The sequence below is a fragment of the Balaenoptera musculus genome, chromosome 5 (assembly GCF_009873245.2).
Source record: "Balaenoptera musculus isolate JJ_BM4_2016_0621 chromosome 5, mBalMus1.pri.v3, whole genome shotgun sequence".
NCBI classification, from domain to species: domain Eukaryota; kingdom Metazoa; phylum Chordata; class Mammalia; order Artiodactyla; family Balaenopteridae; genus Balaenoptera; species Balaenoptera musculus.
In genome coordinates, this window is record NC_045789.1 from 246,073 (window position 1) to 261,601 (window position 15,529).

Consider the following 15,529-nt stretch of genomic DNA (forward strand, 5'->3'; position numbering starts at 1 on the left):
ACTCATAGGCATTCACATGCTTTGGTCTTGAACTTTAAGTGCTCCTCATTTATGCATGAAAAATTCTACTCAGCAAAGTAAAAGAAGTAATTTTTGTAAAGGTTGGAAGCAATCATGGGAAGAAAGGTGAGCAGTGCTCTCATATTAATACCTAGTTTGGAGGAAACAAGCAGATGAGTGACTTTCTCATACTGTCCTTTTCAAAGTTTGAGTACACGGACCAACAGGTTAGATGTTTCTCAAAGTACAAGATATGAAGAACTTGATGATGATGACGATGACGATGGCTGACTTGTACTGAGCCCTGCCTCTGGGTCAGGCGCGATCCTAACGTGCCCGCCAACCCTGCCACGGCAGTGCTGTGGACAGGGCACTGGGGTTCCCTAAGTCAGAGATGAGAAGAATGTGGTACACAGAGTGTAAAGAACAAAGGACATTAGAGGGAGAAGCTGTGGAAAGTAGATAATATATTCCAAACACCTATTCAGTCAGGTAACATCAAACAAGAATGCTATTTTACTCGGAAAAAAATTACTTCATATCATCTCTTAGAAAAATGACAAAATTGAGTTTCACCACCAGTGATTTAAATTAATTCCTGTATCTGATGCTTATACTCCAAGGGGGCCGGGACCCCTTCACCAACACGTACCACTGTTTCCGTGGTTAAGAAGGTGGGAGAGCTTTTTCTGAAATGGACTTGATCCTGTGATTCCAATTGCTCTTTTATAGTTAAGTTTCAGGGAGATACAAAGTCATATATTATACTCAGTTGATCATTCTTTTGTAATTAACTGACTTGGGATTCATATTAGGAGTTATCCAAATTTTAGAAACTAATTTACGTAGATAATTTAAACATGGGTAGTTAATTTTGGTTGGAAATCTTATTAGCAGATATAAAGCAAACTAACTCGTCAGACAGAACAATATTAAAAATAGTCACAGCACACCTCAGCTAAGATGGCGCATTTGATACGGCAGAAAATGTATTATGTGCTTTCAGGAGTCCCAGTGGAGATCATCAGAGAATCTCTCGGTGAGGAGCTTTTTAAAATATGCTATGAAGAAGATGAATACATCCTAGGTGTGGTCGGAGGAACCCTGAAAGACTTTTTAAATAGCTTCAGCACCCTTCTGAGACAAAGCAGCCACTGCCAGGAAGCAGAAAAGAAGGGCAGGTTTGAGGACGCGTCCATCCTATGCCTGGACAAAGATCCCGATTTCTTAAATGTTTACTACTTCTTCCCCAAGAGGATCACTTCCCTGATTCTCCCCGGCATCGTTAAGGCAGCTGCTCGCATCTTGTACGAGACCGAAGTGGAGGTGTCCTCGACGCCCCCCAGCTTCCACCAGCACTGCAGCGAGTTCATGGACCAGCCCTGCCTGCTCTACTCCGTCCACGTCAAGACCCCCCGACCGTCCCCACCCCCGGGGAAGCCCCCGTCCTCGCTGGTGATCCCCGCCTCGCTCTTCTGCAAGACCTTCCCCTTCCATTTCATGCTGGACAGAGACATGACCATCCTGCAGCTGGGCGACGGCGTCAGGAGGCTGATGAGCCGGAGAGACGTGCAAGGGAGGCCTCATTTCGACGAGTACTTCGAGATTCTCACCCCCAAAACCAGCCGGACGTTCAGCGGAATCATGACCATGCTGAACATGCAGTTTGTGGTCCGCGTGAGGAGGTGGGACAACGCCGTGAAGAAAGCTTCCAGGGTAAGAAGAACGTTACACTCTTGTGAATATGCAATCCATTGTTTCACATTTAAAGACTAGCATTAAAAAAGGTTAAAATATACGCATTACTTGAGACGTTTTAATACAGCATTTCTGTTCAAGACAATTCTAAAATACTTTGAAGGCTGGAATAAATTTAAGACAAGATTCTTTCTGCATTCATTTGCTTGCTTACTTAAGCCATCACTGCACAGATATTTGTTGAATGCAGTCTACCTTTTACAATCTTTATGGAGTATTTTATAACTGAATTAGAAAAATATTGATGTAAAAGTATGGTTTCAGTCATCATGAAATAGCTGACTTAATTTGGAATGATAAGAGGAATTCTACAACAAAGAAACAAAAACTTGTTTCTTACAGGAGGCAACTAAATGGATTTTTTCAATATTTAATACACATGGAAAAAAATCAATAACTTGTTTGATTAACGGTTAGAGAATGTGGGGGAAAATGTTCTGCTCTCATCTCATAATAGAGAACCATGGTAATGATTTAGAAAAATGTTTGGGAAATCACAGCTGATAGTACAAGTGAGCTCAAAGAAAGGCTTATGACGCATCTAACTTCTGGACACACGTAAACCAGCAGACATGCTGTCTCTCCCCCCAAATGAAAACAGCTTTATTACTTTTTATCATAAAAGTAGTATAGCTGAGTGTTTAAAAAATAGGTAATACTTAAAGATGTTCATTGCAAAATCAAAAACATTAATTATACACATTTTTGTTTAAAACAAAATATACTATTTACAACTTTTTTTTAAATCACTGAACGATATCTGTGGGCCTCCTGCCATGTCATTAGATACCTGTCTATGCCACTTTTTCAAAGGCTGTGTCGTATCCCATCGTGTGGTTTTCCGTTTAACCGTTCACTATTGAAGGACACCTGGGCTGCCTTCTTCCGCTTTGCTGCCGTGAACACACATGTACACGTTTGTCTCATTCACACAAGTAATCCTGTCATCCAGGACAAACACATGAAGCCCCCCTCGCTCAGGGCTCCTTGTGCCATCCTTCCTGCCGCTGTCCACAGAATGTAGTAGCAGAAGCCTCAGCGTGCCACATAGTGAGAAAGCCTTGAGGCAAGAATTTTGGGCTCCGTTGATTGAAAATCAAGATTTCTGTGTAGCCTGTACTCCAGTATAGTCTCCAAATGTCTGCATGCATTTTAGAATTCATAGTAAATTGCAACGATAAGAAAGCATATTGTTTTTGTTGACAAGTGGAAAAACATCAAGTCTAAAAGTAAAAGGAGGGACTTCCCTGGCGGTCCAGGGGTTAGGACTCCACGCTTCCACTGCAGGGGGCGCAGGTTCGATCCCTGGTCGGGGCACTGAGATCCTGCAAGCCACACGGTCCAGCCACACACACAAAAAAGCCAAAACACAAAAACCAAAGGGATTATCACTGTACCCACCTCCTCACCTTTTGTCTCAAAAAGGTGTTGGGAACTTGAGTAAGCCACAGCGGCTGGCGCCCCTCTCTACGCAGGTGATGGACCTCAAAGGCCAGATGATCTACATGGTGGAGTCCAGCGCCGTCCTGTTCCTGGGCTCGCCCTGCGTGGACAGGCTGGAGGACTTCACGGGCCGCGGGCTCTACCTCTCGGACATCCCCATCCACAACGCGCTGCGCGACGTGGTCCTGATCGGAGAGCAGGCCAGGGCGCAGGACGGCCTGAAGAAGCGGCTGGGCAAGCTCAAGGCCACGCTGGAGCAGGCCCACCAGGCCCTGGAGGAGGAGAAGCGGAAGACGGTGGACCTCCTGTGCTCCATCTTCCCCTGCGAGGTGGCGCAGCAGCTGTGGCAGGGCCGGGCCGTGCAGGCCAAGCGGTTCGGCGACGTCACCATGCTCTTCTCGGACATCGTGGGCTTCACGGCCATCTGCGCCCGCTGCTCGCCGCTGCAGGTCATCACCATGCTCAACGCGCTCTACACCCGCTTCGACCGGCAGTGCGGGGAGCTGGACGTCTACAAGGTAGGGGCCAGGCCGGGCGGGGCGGGGCCGGGGCCGGGGCGGGGGTGGGGTCGGGCGGGGCGGGGGCGGGGCCGGGGGCGGGGCGCGGGGTGGGGTCGGGCGGGCGGGGTCGGGGCAGGGCGCGGGGTGGGGTCGGGCGGGGCAGGGGGCGGGGCGGGGCGCGGGGTGGGGTCGGGCGGGGCGGGGGCGGGGCAGGGCGCGGGGTGGGGCGGGGCGGGGGCGGGGCGCGGGGCGGGGCAGGGCCGGGGCGGGGCAGGGCGCTGGGTGGGGTCGGGCGGGGCGGGGGCGGGGCCGGGCGGGGTTGGGGCCGGGGGCTCCCCGCCCCGGAGCACGCGGCGTGCTCGGCCGTGCGTGCGTCCTCCGGCCCGAAACGGCTCCGAATCCGCGCGTTCAGAAAGGACGAGCTTGCCGCAAAGAACAGGCACAGAGTGCAGGGGGGACAGAGCGAGGGGCGGGCCGTCGGACCCTCAGAAAGGGGAAGTTGAAAAGACAGTGAGCCTGAGCCTCGACGGTGAGACCCGAGATGCACCGTCAGGGTGAGACGTTTCAAGGTCAGCCTAACACAGGGAGGACGTATCCTCTCTCTCTGCAGAAGGAAAGAAGCACGAGGACTGCACGAATTGTCTGCGAACGGATTCGTTCAGTACAGGGTAACGGGGTCCTTTTAACAGCCAGGGCGCAGAAACCCAAGTCAGCGGCTTACGGGGTTACTGTACCCAGGCCAAGGGCAGAAGGAGGCCTGTCTTCAAGTCTCCTTTTCTGCCTTGTTGGCTTTGTGAGCAGAGAAAGTTAAATAACCTTTCTCATTTCTGAAACAGAGACTATAATACCCACCCACAGAGTTCATATGCATGAATCACACGCATCATGTCCCGTAATCTTCTACAAAGATTACGGTAAAAAAATAATCCGTCATTCGTCAGCCAGCAGGGTTTACTGAGGGCCTGCAGGGCACCACCATTCTAGGCTCTGAGGAGGCACAGAGATGGTCCCCTGAAACGTAATAAACTATTTTTTAAATGTAACTTTTGTTAATAAGAGAACCAAGGAAGACATTTTGTGTTCAGCTTATTTCTTTAGAAGTAAAACATATTTTCTTGCTGATTTAAAGTATTTTACGTTGTCCTAAATACCGGCATAAGGAATAAAGCATGCTTCTCATTTATGTGGCTTGAATCATCTTTTAATGTGCCACGTAAAAATCTGGCATTTCAGAGCTTAATGCAACATGAAAATAAATAAATGATTAAAGAGGAAACAAAAATTATTTATGGGACTCTGTAAGCCCCTCCTTTGTTCCAATCTAGATGCTCGAAGTAAAACTTTCCTTCTAAAAAATTTCTAACAGGAAATTCCAGACAGAGCTATGATTCCCTTAGGAAAAAAGAGGTCCATGTATAATTACAGATAAAATAATTGGCTTCACTTAGGTTAAGCCTGATGGCCTCTTGTGGAATTCACTGTATTTATTTGTAGACGGTTTAGGTCTTGAGAATATCTCCTCTCGGAACTGGGAGGAGGTCTCCCTGTCTTCTGCAAACTGCTGTGACCGCTCGCAGTAGCCGTCCGCTGCTGCATGGCTCGCCCTGGTGCAACTTTAAAGTACGGGCCGTTCCTCCCGAGCGTTCAGAATCTTGCTGCCCACGATGAGGAGGCGGGCGCAGAGACCCCCGGGGGCCCAGCTGCAGCCCCAGCCGGAGAGCCTGCATCCCCGTTTCACCTGCTCTCCATGCCGGCTCTGCGTGGAAGCACCTGGAGATGCTGTGACTAAACGGGGGAGGGTCCTCACCTCGGAATAACCTGAAGATACAGAGGGTGTTAATCGGGGGCTGACCTGTGCCCGTGGTGGCTTCCAAGGAACAGTCAGCCTTGTTCACTCCAGGACCCGACTGGACCAGGACTTCATTCAGTTACATCTCCTTTCTGTCTTTCAACCTCTTGGCCGTTTTCTGCTTATCGGAGGGAGTATTTGTCTGTTGTTTCAGCACATCCTTACTGGTCCTCCAGCGTGGGAGGGGGTACAGTCCCTGTGACACTGGGGACGCGATACCACTCCCACCTCCGCAGGGGCTGCAGCAGCGCAGAGGACAGCACCCAACACCCAGTAGGGGCGAGGGTGCCCTTCGCCTGCTTAGTGACACTTCCTGAGCCCTGTGACAGGTTAGCCGTTAGCCTGAGCGCCTCTCTGCCTGTGGTGCTGAGGAGAGGCTCTCGGGACGCCCGGCCGCCGGGCTGTGTCCTTGGTGAGCAGCCTGGGCCCCAGTGATGGGGGAGTTGACGAGACAGACTCCGAGAGCTTGCGTCCCACTGGGAGAAACGCCGGCACGCACAGGCGTAATTCCACAGCGCCCCCGTTGGTGAGCTCTCCTGGTAGGAAACGGAGCAGGTACGGGGCCGTGGGCGGGCTCGGCCTTCCTCGCCAGGTGGGTGTCAGCAGGGCCCGAGGAGACCAGGGACACGCCAGGTGGCCACCTGCAGGAGGACTGTTCCAGACCGAGGAGTAGCAAGTGTTTGGTATGTCTGAGGGGAAACAGGTGGCCGCTGGCTTGGAACACAGTGAGCAAGAGGGGGAATTCGGAGATAGATCGGGGGCAGCGGAAAGGCAGGGCAAGAACTTGGGGGACACGTTAAGGGCCCCGGCATTTATTCTGCATGAAATAGGGAGTCACTGAAGTTTGTCCCCCTTCTCTTCTCCTCTCTCGTCTCCGTCGCCCTAGATTGGAAGCTCTAGATCAGAACAGTGATATGATCTGATAAGTCACAATTAACATTTAGAGGAGAAAAATGTACCTATTACAAATTGGTGGCTTATTTGTCGATTTAAAGTGACCATTAGCTTTCTGTACTCAGGATCACAGACAGATAAAAATTACTCGTAGCAACAGCAATCATGACAATGATAATAATATACATGAAATTTACAGAAGAGCCTGATTTCCAATAGCTTTCCAGTCACCACTGTCTCTGCCTCTGGGCTTGACGTCTTGGTTTCTACACTTTGTGATTAATATTCATGTGGACAGTTTAGCGTTGCTATCACAACCCCAAATGTCCTTTTGAAAAGCTAAAATGACAGTTTTAACCTGGCACATCCTTATTAAATTCATAGGGCCTTGATTCAGTAGTGACTTTGTTCAGAACGCTGTATTTTATGCTGAGAGGGTATAAAATCACCCAGTATCTTAAACAGTTTAGTATAAACCCAAAGTACGTCATTTGCTTCTACAAAGCCCTTTTACGTGGTGGGGAAAGAAGGAGGTGAGTCGGTGGCGATCCTGGGAGTAGAAGCCCCTCCCGACACCGTGTTCACAGCACGGCACTGCCGCTCACCTTGTGCGTTTCCTGGAAAGGAAAGCCTTTTCCAAGGGGTCTGTGATTTGCTCTGATGTTCCGTTGGCCCTGAGCGCCGAGGTGTCTGCCGCGTGATTCTTAGTTTCTGCTCTATGATATGCACTGTGCTGCTTCCTCAGCTTCCGTTTGTAACGTGGAAAATCCGTTGTGCGTAGGTGGAGACCATCGGCGATGCATACTGTGTGGCCGGGGGCTTGCACAAAGAGAGTGACACGCACGCTGTTCGGATCGCATTGATGGCCCTGAAGATGATGGAGCTCTCTGATGAAGTGGTGTCTCCCCACGGAGAGCCCATCAAGGTGAGGGGGACCACGTACTGGCCAGGAGATGTCAGGACAGTAAATGCTGATTAGTTAGCTCCCAACAGAATGGGGCATCCCTCAGGGTTTAGTGGCAGAGAGCAAATCTCCAGCTTGCTTGACTACGCGGTGTTAAGTGGCTTACAGATCACTCAGAGACCAAAGACGCCATCCGTGGCTTGAGCTTTGAAAAAATGGTTCCCAGACCCTCACTTCAGAACCACAGCTTCCTCCGTGACCTGGAAGCTGGTTCCAGAACCGCACAGCCACAGCCAGGCAGGGGACCACTGTGCTTGGAAAGCAGCTGTGTCCACTGCTGGCTGCGGAAGAACGTTGCAGCTACTGTAATTGCATCAGCAACGTGGAGATACTGCATCACGACTCGTCCAAAATGAACGACTGGCAACTGGGCTCCCTGCTGAGCAGGGGAGAGAGAACACAAAGGCTTCCCCAGCCGTGCTCACAACGGGAGTGCAGGCAGAAAGGCAGGTTTCCAGAGCTCATGCAAGGGCTTCTGATTCACCACACCTAAGTACATCTAGAACCTTCAAGGGACTTTGGAAAACGGAATGTTTAGTTTTTTGAGCCCTGCAGGGGAGGAATTACACGAGCATGAAGTGGGCTACTAATCCACCAATATTTTCCAGGACACATAAAATTCCAAAATTTCTAGATGAGCCAGATCCCAGAATAATAATGTCTTATAGCAGATGAGAAAATAAAATTAACATGCTCATAAGCATTGATTTAATAGATAAAACATGAGTGGAATATCCTTATTTGTCCCACTTGAAGTGAATCTGCCATTTAATTTTTATAGAACAGTCCTCAGTTGATGACCTTCAGAAATGGGCCTTTGAAGTAATATGGAATCCTATGTGGCATGATATAAAATATGTAGAGAAGGAGGAAAAAAGTTGGAAGCTTAGCCAGGGCTCTCTCCACTGTTAATAGAAGCCGTGTGTGTAAGCCTTCACAACTATCTTCTAAGTCAACTGTCTTCCCAGTTATATACCGATGTGTGACACACTTCCCTAAAATTAGTGGCGTAAAACCACAGAGCTTTGATTCTGCACTGATTCTGTGCTTCGGAATTTGGATGAGGCAAAGCAGGAATGCCTTGTCATTTCTCACAGTATCTGGCACCTCAGCTGGGAATCCTCAGCGGCTGAGGGCGCGTAGGGTAGCTGGATTACACCACTTGAGCCAGAGCACCGATTCCAAGATGCCGTGTCACTCCCCTGCCTGGTTGCATCGCTGGGGCTGGCGGAGGGCGGGGCCCAGCTGGGACTGTCAGCCCAGGTGCTCACCTGTCGTGCTCCGGCGGGGCAGCCTCAGGGCCGTCCCACTTCTTACATCGGGGCCACGTCCTGTGAACAGGTCTGCCTCCACTGCATGGCCTTTATGCCCTGGCCTGAGGAGATACACCGTGACACGTCCATTTTGTCCTACTGGTCACAGCAACCCTAAGCCTGCCCACAGGGGAGAAGACTGAGACCCCAGGTTTCAACAGGAAGAGCGCGAAATAATTTTCAACTGTGCTTTAAAAGCTTCACAGTATCTGACTTTTCCAGATGCTTAATTTCTATAATTTTTTAGAAGAGAATTATGTGTTTTGGGGGGTTTTTTTTGTAGTTGTTTTGTCTTTTTTTGGTGAGGAAACTCATAGCATCAAAGTAAATGCTTAAAATATCCAGGTTAATAATAAAACCAGTGATCTCCACATAAATGGATTTTGTAATTAAGATGTGTATGTTTGGGGCAGGGGGGTTAGTGGTATGATTTTTGATATTTGTAGAAATACACTTTTAGAGTTTTGCAATTGCAAGAATTATTTATAGCTAGTTTCAAAGATAATTACCTGGGTGATAATAGTTTAGCTTTACTGACCTGTAAAGTCAGATGTGAAACTACCTTTTTCTTTGTATTGACCTACAGTCCTAGGAAATATCTGACAGCCTTAGGGGCTACTCATGAAATATCACAGACGCAGAAGTGCAGAGTAGTCTTAGTAGACAGAGAAGCACTAATGTGTATCACAGGGAGCAGATTGTGACTTAAACATCATCTTATTTAAAATCTTTATAACAACATTATGAAAAGGCATCCACAATTCACTGCTGAACAAGAGTAGTTGAGTCTCTCACGGATGCGGATTTGGAGTCATGTGTTTCTTACCCTCCTGCCCCATGGCATGGAATCACAGAGAAAGAATAGGAAATATTTCCTTTTTTTCTTTTCAAACTCTGTTTTATCCAGCGTGTCACATGTACAAACCATCTACGCACTTATTCCTACCGACCTCCTCACCAACATCCACCCACTGAGGCTTGGAAGACGGTGGGTGGACACGATCTCGTGATGCAGACCAGGGCCAGGCTGAGTCGGGAGGTGCAGAGTGAACTCGGACACAGGCTCTGGGAGCCTCCCTCCCCGCCCCAGAACCCGTGTGCAGAGGGGCTACATCAAACGTGGCCCCAAAGGGGAGACCCCCGCAGGTTCCCACTGGGGGCGCGATGGGCCTGTTAAACTTCGGACCATTTTCGTGCTTGTAAATTTGAAAAGTTCCCCGATAAGGAAGCTTTGGGGTTGAGAGTGAGATTCAGGGTTGGGGGAGGGGAGTTGGGGGGCAGGGGAGGAAGCAAAGAGACACTGGCTTTGTCTGCGTTGTTTGGATGTTTACAAGGAGGACGCATTTCCATATTAATTATGCAATAGAAACAGTAAAACGCCATGATAAACTTGTATTAAAAGCTAGAATGACTAGGTACAAAGAGAGAAACTGATTTAACCAGAAGAGTCCCCAAAGACAGTAAAAACTTCTAAAGTCCTGCCTGATATTTATAAGCAGAAGATAGCCTTTTGTCACCTTATTTTATGTGTTTTACATTGTTCATTGTCATAGTGTTTACGTATAGAACCATATTCTCCTAAGGAAGAAAAAGCCAGATGTAATAGACATTTATGTTTTTCTGCTTAAAGTAAAACTTGGATGAAGAAGAAACTTTAAAAATAATCCAACCCTGCATTTTTTAGGTGAGGAAACAGTACAAGGGAAATTTGGAGATTTAGAGAAAGTCAGACTACCAGATGCAGAGAAGAAACCAGCGGTCCCAGAGGGAAGGGGGTGGAGGGAGGGGAACTTGGGAGTGAGGGTTAGATGTACAGACAACTGGGTGTGAAATAAATACGTTACGAGGATGTAATGGACCGCACAGCAAGTACAGTTATTTTATGACTACTCTGCGGGGAGTGTAATCTATAAAATATTGAATAACTGTGTTGTACGCCTGAAACTAATCTAATATTGTAGGTCAGAGTACCAGCTATTAGCACAATTTTGGTTTCTAATACAAATTTCCTGATTCATGATGTAGGGCTTTTGTTTGAAAATTTTGCAGAATTCATGATTTGACATGTTATAAGCCAATGATTCTCAGAAGTTTCTAGAAGAGACCTGAAATTAGCAGTAAAACTAGGGAGATCTGGAGTCTTCTGGATTCTAAAGTACATCTAAGTCACTGATTACTCGGCCTCTGTTTACAACACGCACATCTAATAAAACTTGTTTTAAATGGTCAGCTAAACAGAGAACTGAAAGTAACGTGCATGGCACCTGACTGTCACGTAAAACATCCCCCCTTTAACTTGCTTTGTTGCAGCAGTAATTTAAAATCTGTACCTCCTCTAAGATCAGCCAGTCTTTGGAGCTTCCAGAAGATCCCACTTTAAAACATTGTCTTAACTGCGCTCCAGATCATTGATAACTTTCAGGATGCCTCATCGTTTAGCTCAGCATATCCTGATGCGGCAGGACTCTGGCTTTCCTCGGGTCCAGATGGTTTGGACTGAAGTGGGTGTAGTCACTGTGACGCAGGCGTCAGCAATGCCAGCTTTCCGCTTCCTCCGTCGTTTTCTGCTTAAATATTACCATTCTCTTTCTGCACTTGGTCATTTGAGTAGTGAGGTAGTGTTTGGCGTGAAGTCCTTTTAAAGCAGAACACCTAAAAGCCCGCCCTCTGCATCCTGAGCACCGGCTTCTTGGCCCCCTCTGACCGTGCTGGGAAACAACTTCTGGGCTCCGGAAGTCAGGTCTCTCTCACCGATGGACAGAGCAGGTGCACGTCAACAGTCCACAGGCGCTCTGGTCACCATGGTGACTGTGGTCCGTTCGTGGGGGGCTTCGATTCAGGTGCGGAAGACGGTTGAGATAAAGCATGTTCTGTGTGAGCAGCATTAAGAGGCGGGACTGATGCGGCCTAGTGGCTTTTACGTGGCGGTGAGGAGCAGAGGGGAATCGGCTGCAGGCCTGGAGGAAGGAGGGCGTGAGGGGAGAGCAAGGGGCCCAGTGATTTCGACAGGCGCGCGGCCGGCGCTGGCTAGCGGGAGTGTTCACCCATGACCGCAACGCTGCGTTACTCTTGCTTTCAGATGCGCATTGGACTGCATTCTGGGTCGGTTTTTGCCGGAGTTGTCGGAGTTAAGATGCCCCGTTACTGCCTTTTTGGAAACAATGTCACCTTGGCTAACAAGTTCGAGTCCTGCAGTGTCCCCCGGAAAATCAACGTCAGCCCTACCACCTACAGGTACGGATCGCGTTCGGTGCCTGAAGTCTATTCTTTTCATTCATACGCAGGCGTCATTTTTTTTTTTTTAATTTTTTAAATTTATTATTTATTTATTATTTTTATTTATGGCTGTGTTGGGCCCTCGCCTCTGTGCGAGGGCTTTCTCCAGTTGCGGCGAGCGGGGGCCACTCTTCATCGCGGTGCGCGGGCCTCTCACTGTCGCGGCCTCTCTTGTTGTGGAGCACAGGCTCCAGACGCGCAGGCTCAGTAGTTGTGGCTCACAGGCCTAGTTGCTCCGTGGCATGTGGGATCCTCCCGGACCAGGGCTCGAACCCGTGTCCCCTGCATTGGCAGGCAGATTCTCAACCACTGCACCACCAGGGAAGCCCTAGACTTTTTTATATGTATATGCGTGTATATTATTTAAGAAGCCATATGTTATTTTATAACTTTTTTCAGTGAATTTATCATTCATGAGTTTCCAGTCAGTAAATATACAATGTATTTTTTTTTATAGTGGGTATGTATATTTAAAGATGTGCATCCCATATACTTTATTTTAAACTTTTCTTTTTTTTATAAATTTATTTTATTTATTTATTTTTGGCTGTGTTGGGTCTTCATTGCTGCGTGCAGGCTTTCTCTAGTTGCGGCGAGCGGGGGCTACTCTTCGTTGTGGTGCGTGGGCTTCTCATTGCGGTGGCTTCTCTTGTTGCGGAGCACAGGCTCCAGACGCGCAGGCTCAGTAGTTGTGGCTCACTGGCCCAGTTGCTCCGCGGCATGTGGGATCTTCCCAGACCAGGGCTCGAACCCGTGTCCCCTGCATTGGCAGGCAGATTCTCAACCACTGCGCCACCAGGGAAGCCCCGCAGGCGTCATTTTTGTCTATTGGTTTGTTTCATTCTTCATAACTTGTTCTTGCTTAGATCATCTTAAAGGAAAAGAAAGGCATAACTTGTATCATCCTCACTTTAACTTTTTTTTTGAAACTGCTCGTTAGCCTCATGGGAACTTTGATCTCCAGCCCGACCCATGATTCTCCGCTGAATTAGACTCGTACGTTCTGACCTGTATTTCTGCTCGGGTGATTAATTGGCCCCTTACAGCCAACGTGATCCTATTAGAACAGCTGATTCCCGGCCCCCCCCCCCGAAGACACCCACTTCCCACCGGCCAAGCTCCGTCCGTCTCCTGACTAGGTGGTAGAGGGCCGCCTTGCACCTGGTTCCTGGGACCAGCACCCTGGGCGTGCCCCCTCCTTCCGCGTGTGTGCCCGCCCCGCTGCACATGAGTGTGCTGCACGCGGCGCTCCTCACCCCCCGCCCCCCGTGCCGCTGCACGCAGGGCTCCTCACCCCCAGGCTCCCCTCCACGTGGTACCCACGTTGTCTTCGTGAAGCACAGGCCGGATCCGTCCCCCCGCCTCACAAGCCAGAACAAAATTAAACGTGCCACCACGGGCTCACGTGTTCCCCTGACCAGAGTCCCGCCAGACCCTGCCACCGCGGTTTCTTCCACGCCCTCCTTACTCCACGGATCTCCTGCAACCCGGCCTTGTTTCTATGCATCACACTCGCCAAACCGATTCCTGAACGGACGCTGCTTCCTTTGCGTTTCTCTCCCGGCTCATCCCCTGCCTTCCTCTTTCTCACGATCAGACCTTAAGTCGGAGGCCGTGTCTCCACAGACACATTCCTCACCCGCCCCGGACACACCCTCGGGTGCTCAGCTTAGCTCATCCTGTGTTTCTTAAGTTCAGGACAAGCGGCGATTCTAGGAGAAGTTATACAAATATGAAAGGTAATTACTTCTTTGCAGAGCTTTATTGATAGTACATTGAATTCAGGGATGGCGTTTCCCAATAAAATAATATTAGGAAGCGTTAACTTCCTTGATATATTTAAGAAGCACATGTAACTTTAGGACACAGACTGCATACCCACCACCAAAAATATCCATTTCCTTCAAACTTCCACTTCCAAATTCTGATCAGTAATTTAGAATGTAATGGCAATTAGACATTCCTTTCTCTTAAATGTCATGAGGAGTTTTCTTCTAGGGGACAGTTTCCCGCATTTTTGTTTATTTTACTGAAGTGCAGAGAACGCACAAACACTAGGTTCAATACCGTTTGAGTTTGGGGTCAGTGGATTAAAGGGAGGGTTGCGTGCAGTGATGCAGGATCATTAAAGACAAAACTGGCAGGTGCCCCGTGCGGGCGGGAAAGTTGACCAGGAACTCCTGCAGGGACACAGAAGCAGGACTTGAATTCCACCAGGGAACAAGGAGAATAAGGGCTTATGGGACGATGACCGAATTAGGAGAGTTGGTGCAGCCACTGGCAGGAAACCGTGTCCGGTCACGAGGGATAAAGAAAACCTCCCTCCACGTGTGAGCATTTGCCCTGGGGCTGTGGCTACTATTCTTGGCTCTTACTCAAGCTTGCTTCTAAATGGTTTTATTTTTCAACCTGTTTTTCTTACAAATTTGGGTCTTTTTAAAAAGACGATTTAATGAACAAAAAATCTGTAAGTCTCTTTAAAAAGCATGGGATCTGTAGGCAGAAGACATGTCCTACAGCACAGGGCTTACCAGATGTGTGATCTGGAGCAAGGCTCTTCATACATTCAAATGATTTGCTTTAAAGCCACTTCTGAATGCTCCAGATAGAAGAATAAAACCAGAGAAAAATAGATTCCACTCATACCCTTTTACAACTTGCCTTGAATCCACTCAATACTATGTTTTTGAGATTTTTTTCTTGATGAAATATAAATCTAGGTCATTTATTTACAGTATTCCTAATGCAGTGGTGTGCTGGTAAACCAGCCTGCGGAGTGAAGTGGGTACTCCCTGACTTCTAGCATTTACCAGTTTTTAAGGTGTGAATACTATCACCGTGGCAGGTTTCAGGCTACCGATGGTTTAACTGGCTTGCAGAATTCCAGAGTGTTTAACAGCTGTTTCTCACAAGCTGGTACGAGATAAATCTAGCATGTCCCCATATGTGCATGTGCATGTCCCCATATGTATTCTAGAGTATAAATAAGCCAGTCTGTCTTCTATCCATGGGTAATTAGAGGATTGCCAGTTTTTCATTATTACACAACGTGATTTGATAAATATTGTTACACATACGTGTCTAGATAATATACCTACGAATGGTATTCCCAGATCGTGGGCTATACCCAGTTTCGGCTTTACTAAGCATCAGTTAGCTGTCCAGATTGGTTTCACCAATCTATTGGTACATATTGGTAATATATACCAATAGAATCCACGGTGTCTGAAGGTTTCTATTTCCCAGTGACTGATATTATCAGACTGATTGTTACCAATATGACGGTTGTTATGAGATATCTAATTGATGCTTAATTAATCTTGTTCAATTTATTTAATCTTCACAACTGTCTTAAGAGACGTTTTATTTTAATCCCCATTGGAAATGCTAGAAATCTGACATCTTTGCTGTTATTCAAACCTACATCTACCAGACTTTGAAGCTTATACTTTCAATTGTGTGGAATTCTGTAATTTTTCATTATATATTACCAAATACTATGCCTTAAAAATAAAAGGTACTCAAAATATTT

At 47.9% G+C, this 15,529-nt stretch overlaps 1 protein-coding gene across 4 annotated transcripts in view; it reads left to right on the plus strand.

Moving 5' to 3' along the window:
- GUCY1A1 (guanylate cyclase 1 soluble subunit alpha 1) overlaps positions 1–15,529 on the plus strand; it is a 60,716-nt gene that overhangs the window by 41,280 nt on the left and 3,907 nt on the right. For all 4 annotated transcript variants that reach the window (XM_036853542.1, XM_036853544.1, XM_036853541.1 and 1 more), the window contains 4 exons: positions 1,007–1,716; positions 3,234–3,719; positions 7,226–7,369; positions 11,801–11,955. In XM_036853542.1, the coding sequence (XP_036709437.1) occupies positions 1,007–1,716; positions 3,234–3,719; positions 7,226–7,369; positions 11,801–11,955 (1,495 nt within the window). The remainder of the gene's footprint in view (positions 1–1,006; positions 1,717–3,233; positions 3,720–7,225; positions 7,370–11,800; positions 11,956–15,529) is intronic.